This window comes from Pecten maximus, chromosome 17 (genome assembly GCF_902652985.1).
Source record: "Pecten maximus chromosome 17, xPecMax1.1, whole genome shotgun sequence".
Lineage (NCBI taxonomy): Eukaryota > Metazoa > Mollusca > Bivalvia > Pectinida > Pectinidae > Pecten > Pecten maximus.
In genome coordinates, this window is record NC_047031.1 from 2,814,092 (window position 1) to 2,834,812 (window position 20,721).

Here is a 20,721-nt window from a genome sequence, read left to right on the forward strand (position 1 = left end):
GTGGATAACGTCATATACGTGTATGGATGACGTCATCTATGTAAGTCGTGAACGTCACATATATATGTTGAGAACGTCATAAACAATCGTGGAAAACGCAAATAGATGTACAATGTATGTGGAGAATGTCACAGGTTACTCTACCCTCCCATTCTAACCACTTATTCTAACGTATAGCAAGTATAGTTCAATATTATTTCAAAAGACGCGATCGTTTATGATTTTTTCGATTGAACTCTGAGTGTCTAGTACGCATTGAAATTATTGTAAACTGTTGATATTTTCCAGGAGACTTACATCCGTACAATACCGGGACCATACAGAATACCTAGCGAAAAGATTCGAATATAAGAGAACTAAAACCATTGTTTTACTTTGCCATTCGGAACACTAGGTAAAGAAATAATAAAAGTAGTGGTCATAAATCTATAATATCAATTTTGTCATAACTAGGATACTGAAAAGGAACAATTAACTTCATTATGTGTCTTTTATGTCGTAATACTGTTTCCTATAAACTATGCGATGTTGTCTGATGAATATTATAAGTGTCTCGCGTGTGAATGACTTTATTCACAATTCTTATTGTCAATAAAATGGCGAAAATAAATAAAGTTCCATTCGGAATTTTCGCCATTTTCCAATTAGCACAATTAATCCTCTTGGTCAAAGCTTTAAGTCAATTATTTCTAGTTGTCACTTTAAAAACTGCAGTAGCCTCAGTTACGGGCGATTATAGGTATAACAAATTAATCCATTAATGATCCACATACATTAATTTATTCACTTTTATAATCTCAAATTATAACAATAATAATAACCCGCTAATTTTATACACAGGGAAATTAGAAACGGTGCAACACTAATTAAGATGTACTGCTGCTCACTGACTTGAAATCCACCGCCTGTCAGGTCGTCTGAAAATCCACCGCCTTTCAGGTCGTCTTAAAATCCACCTTCTTTCAGGTCGTCTTAAAATCCACCTTCTTTCAGGTCGTCTTAAAATCCACCTTCTTTCAGGTCGTCTTAAAATCCACCTTCTTTCAGGTCGTCTTAAAATCCACCGCCTTTCAGGTCGTCTTAAAATCCACCGCCTTTCAGGTCGTCTTAAAATCCACCTTCTTTCAGGTCGTCTTAAAATCCACCTTCTTTCAGGTCGTCTTAAAATCCACCTTCTTTCAGGTCGTCTTAAAATCCACCGCCTTTCAGGTCGTCTTAAAATCCACCGCCTTTCAGGTCGTCTTAAAATCCACCGCCTTTCAGGTCGTCTTAAAATCCACCGCCTTTCAGGTCGTCTTAAAATCCACCGCCTTTCAGGTCGTCTTAAAATCCACCGCCTTTCAGGTCGTCTGAAAATCCACCTTCTTTCAGGTCGTCTGAAAATCCACCTTCTTTCAGGTCGTCTTAAAATCCACCGCCTTTCAGGTCGTTAATTTCTTTCCGTTTTATCCACTTTTCGCTTATATCAAAAATCAATGGTAACCCCGTTCACACGTAGGCGAGACATTGAACTAATGGATTAAAAGGGTTGAACACTTTTTTACAATTAAAAGCTTACTAAATTATACATTTGAATATACTAAGTTGTTTAAGCCTCCGTTTAATGTTACTGAGCACCGTTCAACCACGCAATGGCGATGTGTAACCTGAAAAAGAATGAAATAATGAATAAAAATGTGTTACTGTCAATGTATCTATTTTAGCGGTAATCATATTTTAGCGATTCCGCTAAATCATGATTACGCTTAATGTAGATTATATATCTAGTACATTGTTTATGAACTGTTTGGGTAACTTTTAATTTATTGCATCAACATATACACCATTCACGTATAGTTAAGTATGTTCTTAAAGCAACACCAAAATCAGATAGTTTAGTTACGTTGTGAATAAGCTTTTGGTTTATTTTGTTTAACGACCTATTAACAGCCATAATTATTTTAGGACGTGCCAGGTTTTAGAGGTGGAGGAAAGCCGTACTATCTGGAAAAAAAACCACCGACCTACGGTCAGTACCTGGCAACTGTTCCACGTAGGTTTGGAACTCGCGACCTAGAGGCGGAGAGCTAGTGATAAAGTGTAAGAACACATTAACCACGTGACCACCGCAGCCCTTGTGGATTACGAATTAGCGTATCCATTTTTATATCAAATATGTTCAGTTAACGCAATAGTGATTCTACGCTGAATACGCCAAAATAAAATATGCACTGAAATTAACAGAAGGTAATATTATAAAGAAACTAATTTTATCTATGAAATGAGTTTTTCTCACTTCCAAACGCTTATAAATATGTTCGTGTGGATATTCAATTACGTGTATGGAAATTGTTATGTATCACTATCAGAATGATGATAGTCCAGCAAACGTACTATTTCTCTCGGCGATATTATTGAAGCGTTTTCGCGTTGTAAAGCATCCCACTAAATTATAGCTGCGCTAACTACAGTTTCGGTTAATTTTTTTACGACCAACTTAATTTAAAATTTAATCATTCCCGAAAATTTGAGTTCGCCAAAATGTATACGCTTGCAGATTTTTGGAGGAATAATAGTGAGCTTGATTGTAACACGAACCTTTAAATAGTTTCACAATCATGTATTCTGCTTCCACGTAAGTACATTTCACCTGTACATCCGCCACATGGGTTGGTCCTGAAATAACAAATTGTTCATTAATTTGTCTGATAATTTATTTGCAAGTTCGTTGTACAAAAATCATAATATTAGCATCTTTAAAAAAGAATTGATAGTTAGATACAATATAGTCAAGTGGAATTAAACTGAAGCACTCAGAACAAACTCAAAGTCACAACCCAGGGCCAAGTTGTTCAAAAGGTGATTAGCTTAATCACTTGATTAGCAAATCTTTTATTCTCCTTTATCTAAAACCTCTGAGTGTGTGTATTTCGAAAAATAAACAGGTAGGGGGAGATTGAAGAGTGCGATAGTTTCACTGTTCACAGTTTAACTGTGAATAGTCTAAGCATTGTTTGAACAACTGGACCCTGTTTGCAGTACTTACCAGCATTCTATGAGGTGGTTCCGACATCTAGGACATGGATTGTAGACACAGCGATGAGAAACGATAGTAGGAGGACAGGCTGTTAACATAGAAATATGGTATACATATTATAAAGCACATGACCAAATAAGGGGATATACGTCATACACATAAACTGATGACGTGTCAGGTCAAGACCTGTCTGACAGGTAGTAAAATGCGTTAGCAGATTTAAAAATACTTTAGCCATTTAATAAAAAAAAATGGACAAAGTTTTTGAACATATGGGATAAAAAGTCATTTATCTTGAATGTTAAAGAATTTTCAGCGTATTTGAATGAACTTTATTAATGAAACATTGTATCGACTGAGAGCCTATTAAAATGATATAACAGTTTAATTGTAAACCGATATCATAAATTTACGGCAATGTAACTAAAACTGCAGTAAAACAAGCTACACTACATTTAAGCATTGATGTCATTTTTTGTTTTAGTTTCATCGGGTATGAAGAAAATTTTGTTTGCAAACTGTAGGAATCCGCGTACCGTATTTCCATGTTAACGAATGCTTCTAATTAATTTTTGAAAAAAAAATCTAATTTAAAACATTTTTTATGTACAATTTTACTGGTTTTATATGGGATTCTTTTTCTCAAATCAATACGCAACGTCAATTGTCGTATTGTGTGAGGTCACATTTTCGCGCCATTCTGAGAATTATTTTCATAGTGGTATGAAAAAAAATCACAACCAATCAGAATGCCGCATTCTGCGCACAAACAATGGAAAATTAATAATACTTCTGTGTCTTAATACACATCATGATTACTACAAAACTCATCAAAATTATAGGCATCACCTGAAAAGAATGATTATTTAATTTACGGTAAAAAATGTTTTACATTATTTAACCCTCGTCATTAATTGATGTATATCCATCAGTTTAATGTTCCAGCAGAGGGATTTCAGAAGCTATTTTTAAAACTATCTATCTACAGCATTTCTCATAGGACTTCCAATATGATTTGTAAGCAATCCAAATACATAATTTCACCCAACCAGGAAAATTGAAATGTATATATTCCATTTGTCTGTTTAGATTGTTTAGCTTTGAATTATTTCTCTTACCTTGGTAGGCAATATTCACAGGGTCTGTAAAACAAAATATAACAAAATTTCAGGAACTCAGAAGGTTAGAATTATTGAGTTTGGTTTGTTTGTTTGGTTTAACGTCCTATTAACAGCCAGGGTCATTTAAGGACGTGCCAGGTTTTGGAGGTTGAGGAAGGCCGGAGTACCCGGAGAAAAACCACCGCCCTACGGTCAGTACTTGGCAACTGCCCCAGGTAGGTTTCGAACTCGCAACCAAGAGGTGGAGGGCTAGTGATAAAATAGCCAATCGGCCATATTGAGAATATTTTGATAAATTTATCTCCTCGATTAATGAATATTGTTTCAATGCTGTATTTTCAAAAGAAAATAATAACCAATTAATAAAACAACGAGCGAAAAAGGAAGTTTGTAAAAAAAAAAATAAAGAGTATACTAACTTTTAACATAGGGACAGCCGTAACATCAGCAATTCTAATGTTACTAAATTACTATATTGAAGGTAATGGAGATATGATTCAACAGTTCAGAATCAATTTAACAAAAAGAATTAGGACGAAATTGCAGTTTTGAACAATGTCCCTAGGGAATGCACGAGGATGATAACGCATTGTGTTTCAGATTGGTCGAATACACCAAAACACACATATATCGTCAAGTTAATGGAATGTTGACATTTCGATAATGAATAAAAATCCACCTTGCGTACAAATATAAATTTCTTTTTTGACTTTAAAGATGAAGACTTAAATTGACTCATAAATGAAGATATTAATTGGATATAAACACGAGGACTGTCAAACATATATTGAATATGGGAATATTTCTTCCTAACATCTTTTCTGTATTTACCAAAAAGGTTCGTAAATACCCAGATAACATTTATATTCGTATACTTACTTGGATTGACAACGAAATTATCTGAAAATGCAAAAGATAGTTTTGACATAATTAATTATAATACAAAAATGATCGCCAAATAATTAGTAAGTTATCGTTAACGTCATGTTTAAAATTACCTCACAAAAAGAATCATCTTTAAGATTAACGCCAATGCAGCATAAAATGTTCTGGATTAGGTATACATAACGTTTCAAGTTGGTTGGTCGGATTGCACAGTGGTAACCCACGTGCATTTCACCTAAGCGGTCGGGGTTCCATTCCCCGATCGGACGTGAAAAAGTGTATTGTCACCTGCCCGACCACGTAGGTTTCCCCTGTATACTATCGTTCCTTCCCCAACATAGATCTCTCGCGCGCTTCGATTCAGGTGAACAAATTAATATAATTTCTTATTTCGTAATTGTTGTATAATAAATGTTTTTTTATTTAATTTCAGATGCGACTATAAACAGAGTAAATAACTCCATGTGACACCAGACACTATTAATAACTATTACTATGTATGATTGAACAGACTATTATATTACTATGTATGATTTAACAGACTATTATATAAGCACTACAAACCTCCAGCGGCCTTTGCTTGTTGCTGATAGAGTGGATCTAAAAAACGAATTAGTGAAATAAAATTAAAGAGTTTGGTCAATAGTCCAATCGTAAAAATAATCATAATACATTTAAAAAAATATATATATATAATATGAATATATACACTTGAATAAATACAATATTTGTTAAAAACAATATCTTTAAACATCGACGGTATGCTTACCATAATGTTCCAATTTGAAACATCAATTGTATTCAAAGTTATTGTTTTTCAAATTATTAATAAAAAAATAAAAAAATATTAATTAATTTAAATATTTAAAATTCACCAGCATGTAAATATACCTCGTGTTTGTAATATATTCAGTGCATGCAACCGCAAAATTATCGTCAATAAAAAGATTCACGCACTAAATATAGAACAGATGAAGAACAAATATAACATAACTCATTTGTGTCGTAATTATGTTACTTATTACTAATTTTACTTAATTCCGAATGGTTTTCCATGTCATGTCCTCATTAGTTAAAGAGACAACATTCATTAAGTTAGGAAGAGAGGAAAATCAACAAGATCAATTAATTTTTTTTTACCATTGATTCTGTGAGGCATGTTTAATTGTATTATTTATATTATTTATTATAATTATTAAGCATTGATGTCATTTTTTTCAGTATCATCGGGGTATGAAACAAATTTTATTTGCAAACTGTATGAATCCGATGAAACTAAAAAACAAAAAAATGACATCAACGCTTATAGTTAATTTTTGAAAATGATTTTCTAATTCAAAACATGTTTTATCTACAATTTTACTGGTTTTAAATGGGATTCTTTTTCTCAAATCAATACGCAACGTCAATTGTCGTATTGTGACGTCACATTTGTCGCGCCATTCTTGGAATTTCTTTCATAGAAGAATGAAAAGAATTGTTCGACCAATCACATTTGAGTATTTACCATGAAAACAAAGAAAAATTAATTATTATTATTTGTTACGATACATTGATTATTTCTGTGTGTCGTGTAACTTTGTATTATTATGCTTATTACCAATTTTAAGGATTAAACAAAATTAAAAATTAAAATATACTTAAATAACGAGAAATGGTTAGTATCATTATTATGAAAAGCATTACGTGCATGCATTAAAGCAATGAGCAGCCAAAAGGGAATGTAATTCACTGCCATTACTATAACTATATAACAAATAGGATATATGTTGTTAGTAATTGCTCTTAGGAAGACTATACTGCATGGGTCCAAGTAAACTGGTACAAGAATAAAGCGAAATCCAGGAAGAAGAAAACAAAATTGTCTGAAAAACTACTTTCTCTCCTGACAAACCTGATAGGGAACAACCAACCAATTGAAAAATAGATTTTTGAAACATTCCATGTGTATAGAAGGTTGAGACAGGGATAAAATGTCTGGCAGCCACTGATTGGCCGGTATGTTATGAAGTAACAAAATAGATATGTGACCTGATATGTAACTGTCCATAAGAAATGTTCATATAAATTTCGTAAGTCCGATTGAATTTTTCCCTAAAAGTTCAGGTCATAATAATTAACAGGTAAACATTTCAGATTTTTGAGAATTTTTACTGCGAAATTCACCCATTTTCAAAATGGCTACCCTGGCAAAAATTTGAGCTGAAGGACCCAACTTTTTTTTTGGATTACGTGTTATATGAGACCCTAAACTTTTGTTATAAACCATAATTGCTATATTGAATTCAAGAATTTTAATGATATACTCCAAAACGTTAACACTAAGGTCTATGGGAAAACAATTGGTTGGTTGGTCCCTGATAACTATATCCAATACATCTATTATATCAAATATGAATATGTTGTAACCAAACCTTGTATTATAAACTAATAGTAACTCTCCTGTCGTACATCCATTACTTATTATAATGTCTTACTATCTAGCTGCCAAGTTCAGATGGCTAATTGGTGAATCCTTAATTATTTTCACTCTGGAAGAGGACATAATTATCAACCTTCATACTTTCTAATGTGTTACCATTCAACAACCACTGATCATGATTGCTTAGTTTTTAACTGTCATTTACTCCGATGACAGGCTTTTCGTTAATTATCTTTACATATGGCTTTATATTCGGTAACCAATTAATATAATAATGAATTATTTATCCGTAATTAATTCCAATGAGTTACTCTTCATCAGCCAATGATTATAACATTAACTTACTATTCAGCCACCAATTACACAGATGGCTTACTATTCAGCCGTCACTTACACAGATAGCTAACTATTCAGCCACCAAATACTCAGATAGCTAACTATTCAGCTGTCACTTACACAGATGGCTTACTATTCAGCCATCATTTATTCAGATAGCTAACTATTCAGCCACCAAATACTCAGATAGCTAACTATTCAGCCACCAATTACAATGATGGCTTACTATTCAGCCGTCACTTACACAGATAGCTAACTATTCAGCCACCAAATACTCAGATAGCTAACTATTCAGCTGTCACTTACACAGATGGCTTACTATTCAGCCATCATTTATTCAGATAGCTAACTATTCAGCCACCAAATACTCAGATAGCTAACTATTCAGCCACCAATTACAATGATGGCTTACTATTCAGCCACCAATTACACAGATGGCTTACTATTCAGCCATCATTTACTCAAATAGCTAACTATTCAGCCACCAATTACACAGATGGCTTACTATTCAGCCACCGATTACTCAGATAGCTAACTATTCAGCCACCAATTACTCAGATAGCTAACTATTCAGCCTTCACTAACACAGATGGCTTACTATTCAGCTGACACTTACTAAGATAGCTTACTATTCAGCCGTTACTGACACAGATGGATTCCAATTCAGTCATCACTGACACAGCCGCAAGTGAATTTGACACACATATATCTGATATACATTAATAAATAATGCCTTGTTTGATCTGCTGTATGTATTTTATCTCCTTAGTAGGGAAACAACATATTGGTCAGTGTTGTATTTTATCATTACGTTGGGCTTGTAATTGCTAGGTTTTCATCTACACTTTAAAGACGGGACTCTTTCCTTTATCATCCAAGTTAGAGACGGGTGAGTCCACTGCCTTGAAAAATCCATGTCATCACAGATACAATTTCATGACGACACCTCAACGATTCCATGCTAGATGTCAGATATTAGAAACATTGCATACAGGAACAGCAGTGTTACAGGACAAAACAATTCGGCTAAGAGTAGATGTAATAGAGGATATCTCAACCTCAGTAAGAGATAATTAATTTAACTAGCCACACGCTCAATGAGCTTCCTGTTTGTTATTTTTTGAAAATAAAATGTTTTTACAGACACACACCCCTCCCCGACGGATTAGAGTATCCATTTATCTACACAGTTTATATTATTAAACAACATACTTAGCCACATCGTTCTCAGTTTATCTGCCATCGCGCGTCCTCAAAAAAAGAAACGTAGAAGCAGTTGTATTAGGTGTAACTAATACTATAATAAAAGGACAAATTATGTTTGTAAAAATGAGTGAAAAGAAACAAAAAACTAAATATTCGTATTCAAAATGATCAAAAACCAAAGGTAGATCTTCCAGACATATGATGTAATTACTGTTGGATATTTGTAGTTTAAAGATATTTCTAATTTGAAGTGATGTTTGAATCGTAGTGCCATATTTCATTGTCTGTACCATATTATAATCTAAAATCGTCGTTATTTGTTAGCATCAAGATGACAATAAATAAAGAATTTTGTTGTTATCCCGAACAACAGAATATGTCTTTGCATTTTTTTTAGGATTTCATTATGACCAGCAATGAAAGTACCCCGTTAAGGACAGAGATATTGTTAGATACCACAGTACTAATATCTTAATACCTTACCCAATCCTTGTAAAAACGAAGGCGGAATCATGCTCGCCAATTTCAAATTTGATTTTGGAGCAAATGATCGGCTTTGCGATCTTGGTCTATTTCTTCTTTGTTTTTGCCTTCTTATAGGCCGTGGAGGCAAAGTTGGCGGGTATGTAGGAACGGGTGGTGTTGGGGCAGGTCTTGTTGGAGGTCCACGGCCTGCTGTGGGACTTCCGCGTCCAGGTCGAGGTTTTTTAGGGCCCCCTCCAGATTTTGAAACATTTGAATGTCCACTGGTCCGATTGAATCCAGATGTGCGTTTCTTTGTAGGCGGCTTTGGGCCTGGCGGAGGAGAAGGAGGGCTGGCAGACGTTGGCGGAGCTGGGAGACTATTTTGTGACCTTGATAAATCGTTGAACATCGAAGGGAATCCTGCTGGAGTCGGTGCGGTGTTACCCCAGTTTTGACCCCCGAAATTAGCTTGTGTTCCTACAGTAGTAGGCGCCCAAGTTGGAGTGGGCAATCTACCTGTTTGGGTCGAGAACGTAGAAAAACATGTGAAATATTTGCCATTTAGTCCACTCTATCTTAATATTTAGTTAGCTGTTTTTTGTTCGCTTATCAGCGCGGCTTCTCTTTGCGAAAGGGATGGGCATTCTGCTGTAGAGAATATGAATAGAATAACTGATGCCTCCCAAATAATGTATGCAAAAATATATTAATGAAGATGCTATTAACTATTTATTGATAACATTATCGTCCACTACAAAATCCTTATTAGACATACTGCATCTATATTCTTTGACGAAGCTTATTCTATTATTCTATCAAAACGTATTCTTTTTCACTAAACACTTTGATGTGTTTCACGGGTTTTATGTCGTCCGGTATCTAACTTGTAAAAAATATATCTAGAAATTATTACTTTTCTCTGATCGCATTGGTTCAAGCAATACTAAACATTTCACACTCGTTACACTCTACGATAGTTATTAACGATTGCTAGCGGTAAAATTCGATCAATCAGTAATGTTAAATAGAAAATATCTGTGAATGATAAGAAGTATGACATTTGGATATACCCGTGATGTTTCGGTTACTACACTTTGTCACCTTCATCAGACAAATGAACAGTGCAGCCTATGCCGATTTGAAATGTACGAGTGTGTAATCAAATTAGCCGATAAGACTTCTTCGTCTATGTTATAATCTTAAATACAGCTTGGTGGTAGAGAGTGTACAAGTTCAATCGGTATCTACGAGTAGATGTTGGTTCGGTTACGCTTTGTTTATAACCTTATAATATATGAGCCCCCCTCGTCCCGCTTTATAACTGCCCCACAGTGGCTTATCAAGATGGGTTACCACCCTGAAAAAAAATCAGCCGAATTAGCTTATTGGTTTGTCGCCACTGTAGGTAGATGTCAATGTATCACATGGACAATTAGTGTCTAAAAGTAATGAAGTGATGGGTGCAATTTGGAAGACGAGAATGATAAAAATTGAAGCAGGTGATGATAATAAACGTTATACATGCTCACACTGCAACCAACAAGCCCTTTGATATATGTGGATAAAGCATATGTAATCAAGCAGAAAACTAGATTGTAACTTAATAAATCTATATCATTTGCAAAAACAGTACATTGCACAGTGAAACGTAAAATCTATTTTCACAAATAAAGGCTTTGCTTCCGATTCAGAGAGCTATTTAACCATCATTGGTACCTGTTTCCAGATTAAATGGAGGGCTCAACGAAGTCATAATTATAACTCAAGATATACATTTGGCAATATCTTGTTTCTACAAATCATGCTATAAACTTTTATGAATAATTTTGATAAAAAGGACATGAATATACATTTAGTCTTCGAATATGATGACTGAATGAAAACAAATTGATATGGAAATACTGTTGATGGATATAAATACAAAGCATAACAGTTTGTGATTCAAGCGTTAAATTTCGCAAGTTTAACTGTATACTGTAGAAATATGTGAAAATATGTGTAAGATACCTTGTTTAAATACAATGCGTAACATGATCATGAATACCTGAGGATATCGTGCATTCTATGATTTATTTCCTGTGACATAGTCATACAGCGCGTGCGGTTTAAAATGTAACATATCATGCTATAGATACATATTTAAAGTGTAGGATATATCTTATAGCAATGCAGTGTGCTGGGCGTTCGATAGTTACATAATGCATATGCAAATACACAATATACCTATATACTATACATACTAAATTGGTTATTTGTGGATTGGGTAAGAGCTTGCCATCCTTGTTGTTGGGGTTGTTGAGATCGCATGGTTCGTAAGAACCAATCCATCATGCCTGATTTAAATACGAAATAATGACTGCAGCCATTAATACATGGAAATTCTTTAACGCTTTTAAGTCTTAACTAATTATGACATCATAACGGAACATGATACGGCATATGGATATTTCTCGCGGTGTTTATATTTTTGCGCTCTAAGCAATCGCAAATTTTTAAAAAATCCTGCGGAAATGTCCTATTCCGGAAAAGAAATTACAATGACGATACATCAGCCGATGGTCGGAAGGCGAGAGACCACGGATATGACCATTATAGTCATTATGATATAATAAACAACTGTTTGTGATAAACGGATATATTAAGACAATGCTTTCACATAATTAGCCGTTTCTTTTAGTTTGATATTTAATTCACATTTCTTGTAGCAATATAATGAACTATAATTGATATAACATAATTAAGCCATTCTGTACAAATTGTCAAGTTTACTCTATCCTGCGTTAGAATAAATCAACCCATTCATTATATACTGACTTGAACGTTGAGAACCCCATCTTGCCTGTCGTTTGTCCCTCTTGTGTATATCTGAAATTAAGAAAATAAATCATCAATAATTATTTTGCATTCTGGATATATACCTGGTCAAATTTTCAATTGACCTAGAAAAGAGTACCTTGTATATTTCATTTGATAAATACTGTTTGCGCTGAAACTTTATCAAATGGAAAATGGTTTCAAAAGGGTAATTTTAATACCAAAATGAGAAAAAGGTTCAGAAGCGCTACAAATTATTTATACGACATATTAAAAATACAACCATCTTGTTGTAATGATTATGTATACTTATATCGGGAAAGGGCTTTATATAAGTTTTATAACTTGTGCCCAATCCCTTTGTAAAGTTCAGTTACAAATAAAAATATGTTTAAATCAAAACAAAATACAACACAATATTTCAATATAAACTGAGAGTTCGAAACACTGGCGCTATGATACCCCCCATCATACAGCTCTCAGACAAGACACTGATATACATGTCTATTTTCTCAGTCAGGTACTTTTACTCACACTTCTGCAAATGCAACGCAAGGCATATACAATTGTGTATGTCCAAATTTGAACAGCCCTTTGAATTAACAGACAGGCATTAACATGACGCCACAATCGGATGATAATACCTTGTTTTAGTAATAACAAACGGCACCTTGACCATTGTTCCGACATAGGTATACTTTCGTATATGAGCATGGCGTATTGATATAGATTTTCCTGACATCTAGAGACTACAATTACTCTAATGGTTCATTCTGGTGGTTACATCATCTATAGGATTCTCCTTTTGTCGATATATACAGCAACTTGTATGACCTGACATGATGTATGCATCGAAACGTTGACGTCGGCACTTTTACGCAAACTATCACAAATGAAAATTGTGTTCTTAAAAATGTTACAACACTCTGAAAGTATGATTAAATATTTACGTTGCATAGGATTTTCTTTTTTTCTTATTTCTACTTTGTGTGTTCACTTTCCTGACGTCAGTTCATAAACATTTTTAACAGATTATGTCACGATGACATTGGTGACGTAATAGATCTCTCCAAAATAATCTTGAAATGCTTATTGTGTCAAGTAAGCATTGAGACGTTAGCAAATGCAGATATTATACATAAATTTTACTTTACTTCTGAAGATGTTACCTTGCATCCTATTTTGAAAGGTTATGATGTCAAGTAAGCATTAATACGTTAGCAAATGCAGATATTATACATAAATTTTACTTTACTTCTGAAAAGGTTTCTTAAGATCCTATTTTGAGAGGTTATGATGTCAAGTAAGCATTAAAACGTTAGCAAATGCAGATATTATACATAAATTTTACTTTACTTCTGAAAAGGTTTCCTAACATCCTATTTTGAGAGGTTATGAAGTACACGTTTTAGTCTTTGTATTTTATGATATATCTTGTCGTGGTTTTGACCGATGTCTTCCCTTGCTGTCATAAACGTTCTCACTTTGTCATCTTAAATGGTTTTCATGGCATACCAGCTCGCAAATTCATTATATGTTTATATCCCATTAATCGCGTTTTGTTCGTGATAAACTTTGTGTCTAGATATAATATCATATGTAGGCAAATACCTGCGTTCGATCTACACTTGGTGGACATGTGTTGTCTATTAAGCTGGTGCTTATTACTGTCGAGTTCCATGCAACTCTAATTTCTGCATTTTGAGTTAGACCTTGATTTATAAAACGATATGCTTTTGTTTACTTAATTAATTTGAAATTTTTGATACATACTAAAATAATTCTATATTTGATCTTTAATTGTTTAATCATTTTGCACCTGTAATATTTGCTTTTCTTTACTGGAATTTAACCAAACCTTGAAACTTTAATGAAGAGAAAGATAACTCATTCTATTATTCCTTTTTTTCTTTTTTTTCCTTTGCGTTTGCCTTCCTAACGTTTCAGCCAATTAAAAACGAGGTTACAAAATAAAAATATATTAATATCAAGGGAGGACATACGCATTTAACCAATAAAAAACACGTGTTTCAACCTGAATGCAATTATAATCATTTAAAGAATAAAGCAGAAATTTCTTTATAATTTATACACAGCTATTTGTTAATGTTGCACTTTACACCTGCACTAAGTAGTATTACAAGCCGAATATTTCCTTAAAAAGGAAAACATGTTACACGAACACATTGTTATTAAATTTAATTAGAGTTTCTGTCATCCGGACTATGTAAAGAAACACGACCTGTCAGCACGTGGTGCCGGACAATTAAACTTAACTACGGTGACATCATAATAGGTTCTTTCTTAATTACTCAAACGTGTTAATTACCTGTAATGAATGACAGAAAGCCGCGATATCATAATGATAATAAAGAAATATTAAGGTTGGTTGTCTGAAAATATATAAAAAATGCAAAATGAAAAACAAAATATTACAAAAAAATGGGATAACAAATAGGGAAAAAAAGCATAAGGGATGGGGGTGGGGGGGGGGTGGGGGTGGGGGGGGGGGGGGGGGGGGGGGGGGGGTGGGGTGGGGTGGGGGGGTGGGGGGGGGGGGTAACTCCCCCCCTTTCTATAATATGCTTGCTTTATCTATTTGATTCCTTGTGATGCAGAGCTTGATCTTAATATTGCCTAAATTTACATACAGATGACAAGTACATCTATGGAACATCTCGTTTCATTTTCCTTTTCTCGTGTAAGTTTACATTTTGTTAATTTTCCCCACATAGTTAGAGGCAGACTTCATGATTAGCTTGTATGTTGGTATTCTGGGTTTGTTTTAAACTGTGCATAGCCTTACACAAATCCATATCTGTCAAGGAATGCTTAAGAATTGCTTTTGGAACCCAATTCTGTATGTAAGTATGGGCAAGCATGTCTCGTCAGACATGAACCAAAAGGTAACAGCTTTTTCATCACTTATGAGGTTATTTACCTGGGATAGGTGACATTGTGGTTGTCTTTCTCCTTTGATAGTGTTTATTTAGTCCATATAATGCTCATTCCGTTACCTACATAGAAGTGACAACTACGTCTTACATACGCAGATTGTTACGTTTTTGATAGCACAAACATTGGTATGGCGAGGTTATTGGAGGTAAATCATGTACACTGCCGACACTTTACGAGATTGGGATTGTTTTAGCTTGTTTTATCTGAAATATGTTTATTATCAACAAAGGGTGAAAAAATAGCCATGAACTCGACTCGTTTTGTCAGTACAAAGCATATCTTAGTATACTGATGGCTAGTCGTACATTGGCTTAGAGTACAAATAAATATTTCATTGTTTGACAGTGAAACAATTTTTCGTGTTTGTAGAGAGAAACTATACATTTAATGTATTTTCAAACCATAGATATATCAACGAAAAATTGAATGAATAAATAATCTTTTTAAATAAAAACGTATCTGTGGACACGGAAAGAATTTTTTTTACATTAAATGTCATTTTTGAAAACAATTTGTATTGGTTAATAAAGTAATTTTTTCAGGGTAATATTAATTTTACTTTTGAAGAAGTAAATAACCATCCAGATGACGTATCTTACAAATATATATCAAATCCAGGCAGTGTCAACAGTGCAACAAAGAGAGACCACATGTATATGATGGGTAATGCTACACAGAAGAGATAGATAGACCGGTGACCTTGCTATCAATGAAAATGCACCATTCAAGAAATATCTGAGAATTACTGCTTAATAAAAAATACTTAATTCGTCTTACACATTGTGCCTTTTTTCTTGCTTTCAGATAAAAAAGAAAAGAAAAAAATAAGAAAAAAAATCTTCCCCCATACATAAAAAATAAAATAATTAAATAATAATACTAATAAAAAAAAATCTTTAAATAAAACCCGACAAAACAAGGATATAATCGAACGAACGAAATATATATTTGCATTGAAATAATCGAAAAAGTACAAGTTGGAAATCTAGGTCATATCCGGGTTATGTGATATAATCAAAACATATTTAGTGATGGCATTGGAACCATTAGAAGCACCAGCAATTATGGAACAAGTCTGACTTCATATCACACATCTTAATAACATATATCCCTATGAGATCGTGTGCCGACCTAGCAGCTTCACAAATCATCGTAACGCTGTCGACAAAAGCACAATGCAGTCATCTAAGATATTTACCTTCGTTCGCTGTAACAGCACCTGCAAAGATACATAATAGAATATGACATTTTCTAACAACAAAAGGATTATTTTTTATTGTAATATGTATTTCTTTACAAAATATATAATCTGATCAATAACTACAATATTATCATTTGTTCCAATGGTGAAGTTACGGAAACATAATATGTGAAAACAAAAACAGACGAAACATCAATAAATCAAGAGTTGTCAGGCAAATATTTTGCATTATACTATTTAACCGTGGATAAAAGGACTTTTTTGGGGGTGATCAGACCTCAATTTGCAACATAATAACTTCAATAAATACAATCTTAACACTAAGCACAATCTGTGCAACCAATATCCTTATTCAAATATGTTTTATAATTTGTTGAAATTGTTCAAGTTTGAAAATTTAGATCTTTACAAAGATTAATAAAGGCGATTGTGTTTAGAAAGAAACAATGTAAATTTTATCTAATCACTATCAATTGCGAAACAAGTCATATAAACTTTTGCAAATCACTGTCGTTGGCAAGGCGAGTGAGTTTAAAATACCCACATGTATGTATACACATTGTATTAACAAAACCATATATCAGTACCATTTATAGCACTCAATGAAATTTCTACAATTGCATGCTGCGTTTGGCAAACAAATTGATTTATTTCTTCGTTCAAAACACTAATAAAAGACGAATGTTTCATCAGAAACCTTCGTGTTGATAGAGGCGCCATCTTGCCATTCTTAGGTATGTTATTGGAAAGATTAAATCACATACGTTGCTGTTATTTTTGGATGAAGTGTTGTACATACAAAAGCGTAAGATAAACGTGTCTTTCAACAAAACTGTAAGAATTACCAATTATAATTTTTCATTGATACGCACTCATATCTACTACGAGACTTACATGTTTTCGAAAGGCACAAATATAGAGAAAGCCGTAAGATTTTCTGATAATAAAAATATCATAATCTTTAAATTAAGAGATGTCACTCTTAGTAATGGTCGATTATTGGCTTTCACTAAATTAATAATGTGTTTCCATTCTTTTAAAGTTAAAGTTTAACATTACCATTCTAACATAATTTTATGATGTTTCGTCGTCTTTGCGAGTACACTGAATGTATGGAAAATAAAGAGCATTATATTACGCTAAACTGCTTCATTTACAACACGATATTGAGAATCTAATACACATATAGTTACTAGTTTCATTGTAATATAAACAATGATACAGAATATAATAAAGTAAAAAATATAAAATAAAAAAAAAAGAAAAAAAGAAACTTACCGTATATACAGAGGAAGATGACCACACTGGTCTTCATTTTACCTTTATCCCTTTATTGTGTGATACAAACGTTCGGCACAGGAGACTTAGCCAACTAGATCACCTCTGTCACGTGACTAAGTTTTGACAGGTGTACATCAGTGACATAACGCCCCTTTCCATACTAAGTGGGACGCTGCACTGGACAACAGGCCATTCATCCTGGCAGTTCGGACATTTTATGACATCTGTGTTATAAATAGAGCATAACGAACAAATTTAACACTCGCTGCATTTATTTCGTCGCTTATTTCCTTCCTTTTATATACTTTAGGATGAAAGTCATAGACATCATAATTTACACCATGTTCTGATAGTTTGTCATCATTTTGATTTTCAATTTGGCGAATTGTGCACATTTAGGATTTGGCAAAATATGGAAGATAATAATTATTTATCGATTTAAAATTAGTTAATATGATATTGAGCATTTTATAACTCAAAATAAAGTATGTGTTATGATTGTTATAAACAACCTGCCGACAGTTTTTTTTATTTACTGCAATGCGTGGATATGAATGTGATAACTAGAAAAAAGCCTACTAAAGAATATAGAAAGCTGATTTTTACATTAAAGTTGGCAAGAAAAGGAAACCAAGAAAAACATGCATTTAGCGTTTCATCTACGACATCCGACGCAACAGGTTGAGAATATACTGTGTTGTGTTAGCTAAGAAGCGAGTTACGTTTAAAAAAGGCGATTTTTAATGACTTGATGAACATGTAATGGCAAGAAAATCTAAAGATCAGATATTCAGTTTGAATATGCAGTGATTCATGGCAAAGCCCCACACGATGTTCCCAAAGGTAATCATCTTATGCCTCCTCGACGACACCCGCCATACTAATCTCGGATAAATACGGTTTGCGTCATTTTCTCTAAGGGACTTACGCAACTAAATCAGCCAATCAGCTGGTGTTTCACCCGAACCAAGTCCCTGAGGAAAATGTGTTTCTTAGGTTTGTAGCTGTTTTCCTGAGTAAATAACATATGAAATGGGTACCTTCTATATACGAGAATAAAGTGTAGGGTCTTGAGGTTTGGAAAATCTAAAATCTAAACTCCTACTGAAAATAGAATGGCGTAGGATTCGAGGTGTAAAAAGGCGAGAATTCCCCAGGTGGGGGTTCCCCAGTGTACTGTTAATGTCAGGGTTACTGTCTTTCGAGTACCCGTGTGCTCTAATATGCCATTAAACCTATACAATAACAACATTCACCCGATAGAAAAAACTTCCAACTTTAATTTGATATAAATTTCACATCATTTGAACTTCAAACGAGCGAATAAAGCGAGCGGGTCACTAGTAATAACATATAGTAAATTATTTAGTTGTGTGAGTCCTAAATGAGTGCTACGGATAAGACAACGGAACCTCTGAACACAACACAAGCAGCAAACCACAATAAACGTACGTATAACCTTTGTATAATCAATGTAATTCTCTCATCAAACTACTCTAGACCATCCTATTTTCGCAGCAACTAGATCTAGGGTTTTCATGGCTAACAACTTTTTTTCTTTTTCGTGGCGATTTATTTTCGCGATTGTCAGTCCTAAAAGGCCTACTGTACCTTCGATTTGAACTTTTTCAGAGCGATAAAATATTCGTAAAATTTTAATCGTCCTCGAGGAACGCGAACATAAATTGTATGCGAAAATAAATTGGTAGTCAGTATAATTAAATACTTATCAAGCTTGGAACATTATGTTATGGTGCGCATTATATTATACGTACAAATAATTTTGCTAGTGTTCCTTATTGTCTTTAAATGGGTAGGGTTATGAAAGCTGTTATGTACTTATGAGATATTTCTATGTTCATTATATTCATATTCTAAAGTAAGGCTGTACTATTTTATTGTGAGTCTTTCTGGTTTCCGTTTCACAGCTGAATAATAACTATGTTATCATGATGTACTACGGTAAAATACAAATTCCCGGAAAGCCGTTTACATACTTGCGGACATATTCTAAGTTCCCGTACCTAACTACAACATCATGAATTAACCCTGTATGTCGGAAATAACACAGCCTGTTATCATTCAAAACGACAGAGTGTGCCATTTTTAACAATTTGTTACAAAGTATTTTATAACCTTGTGAAACTGTACATATCCGAGGCTGTTATGTTTGTCATTTTAAAGAACATTAATTAATGTTGACACACAGAAATTCGTAACAGGAACGCATGACAAACACATTACGTACATTATTGTTATTTTTAGTGTAACGTGCTCTACAGGAGGCGTCTTATTATTAGTGGCAACTACTGTACTTAACATAAAACTGTTGAGGGACATTATGAATTGATGGCCCTGGATGCTGGGTAATATGAAGGTTTGTTTACCCGAAGGAATCATATTACCCGAGGGCTTCATATTACCCTGCATCCATGGCCATCAATTGTTTATTATACCGAAAAATAATCAGTAATGATGATACTGAAAAAATAAACCGAAGATATGAAATATCATTTTTATCGCAAACCTCTGTGGTCCCGGTCGCTCAATTGATACGATTCCATGTCAAGGTGTTATTGACAGTTTCTTTTAGAAACTCTTGGAAACTGTTGGGGTGTACGTTTGTTGATATTTTCGTGTTCTGTTTTGCAGAATTTGATATATTTCTGCTTCTTCGACTGCACGAAAACGTTTGCGTTTCTGTTCGTCAGCCATTTGTAAATAACTAGAAGGGAGACAACTCCTCGCAACAGAATGTGGAGGTCGCCATGGGGGCACGTGGTCCAGGGAGATATGATACTTGTCTCCCTGGCTCACGCGCCGCAGGGAGATATGATGTTTTGTCCCCCTTCCACGTGATGCGTTTCGGCTAATCACAGGCACTGTTATAAATATGATGTATAATGATATAGTAAAGGCCCTCTCGAACACTCACTCACTCAAACGAATGTATGCAAGAACAGTACCAGAAAAAAGTGTTATCTGTCAATGGGCAGTCAAATTGCAGCGATGCGTT

The 20,721-nt window shown here is 34.0% G+C and overlaps 1 protein-coding gene across 2 annotated transcripts; it reads right to left on the reverse strand.

Moving 5' to 3' along the window:
• Positions 1-757: 757 nt before the first annotated feature.
• On the reverse strand, positions 758-17,801 carry LOC117315695 (formin-like protein 4). Of its 2 annotated transcripts, XM_033870018.1 has the most exons (12): positions 17,703-17,801; positions 16,422-16,442; positions 12,266-12,316; positions 11,692-11,784; positions 9,470-9,967; positions 8,993-9,031; positions 5,587-5,622; positions 5,017-5,037; positions 4,135-4,158; positions 3,026-3,104; positions 2,578-2,655; positions 758-1,646 (listed from the first exon to the last, which is right to left on the reverse strand). In XM_033870018.1, exons 1-11 carry the CDS (start codon positions 17,737-17,739, stop codon positions 2,580-2,582), a joined length of 975 nt encoding a protein of 324 aa, XP_033725909.1. In that variant the 5' UTR covers positions 17,740-17,801; the 3' UTR covers positions 758-1,646; positions 2,578-2,579. The 2 variants fall into 2 exon arrangements, with proteins under 2 accessions (XP_033725909.1, XP_033725910.1); XM_033870019.1 differs by lacking the exon at positions 11,692-11,784.
• Between the last annotated feature and the right edge of the window lie 2,920 nt (positions 17,802-20,721).

Excerpts from the sequence above, each read along its gene's own strand:
- LOC117315695 (XM_033870018.1), bottom strand. The coding sequence starts at position 17,739 with ATGAAGACCAGTGTGGTCATCTTCCTCTGTATATACG. Across the intron at positions 16,443-17,702 it reads CATCTTCCTCTGTATATACG|GTGCTGTTACAGCGAACGAA; the intron begins GTAAGTTTCTTT and ends GTATCTTTGCAG. Across the intron at positions 5,038-5,586 it reads ACAAGCAAAGGCCGCTGGAG|ATAATTTCGTTGTCAATCCA; the intron begins GTTTGTAGTGCT and ends TTGCATTTTCAG.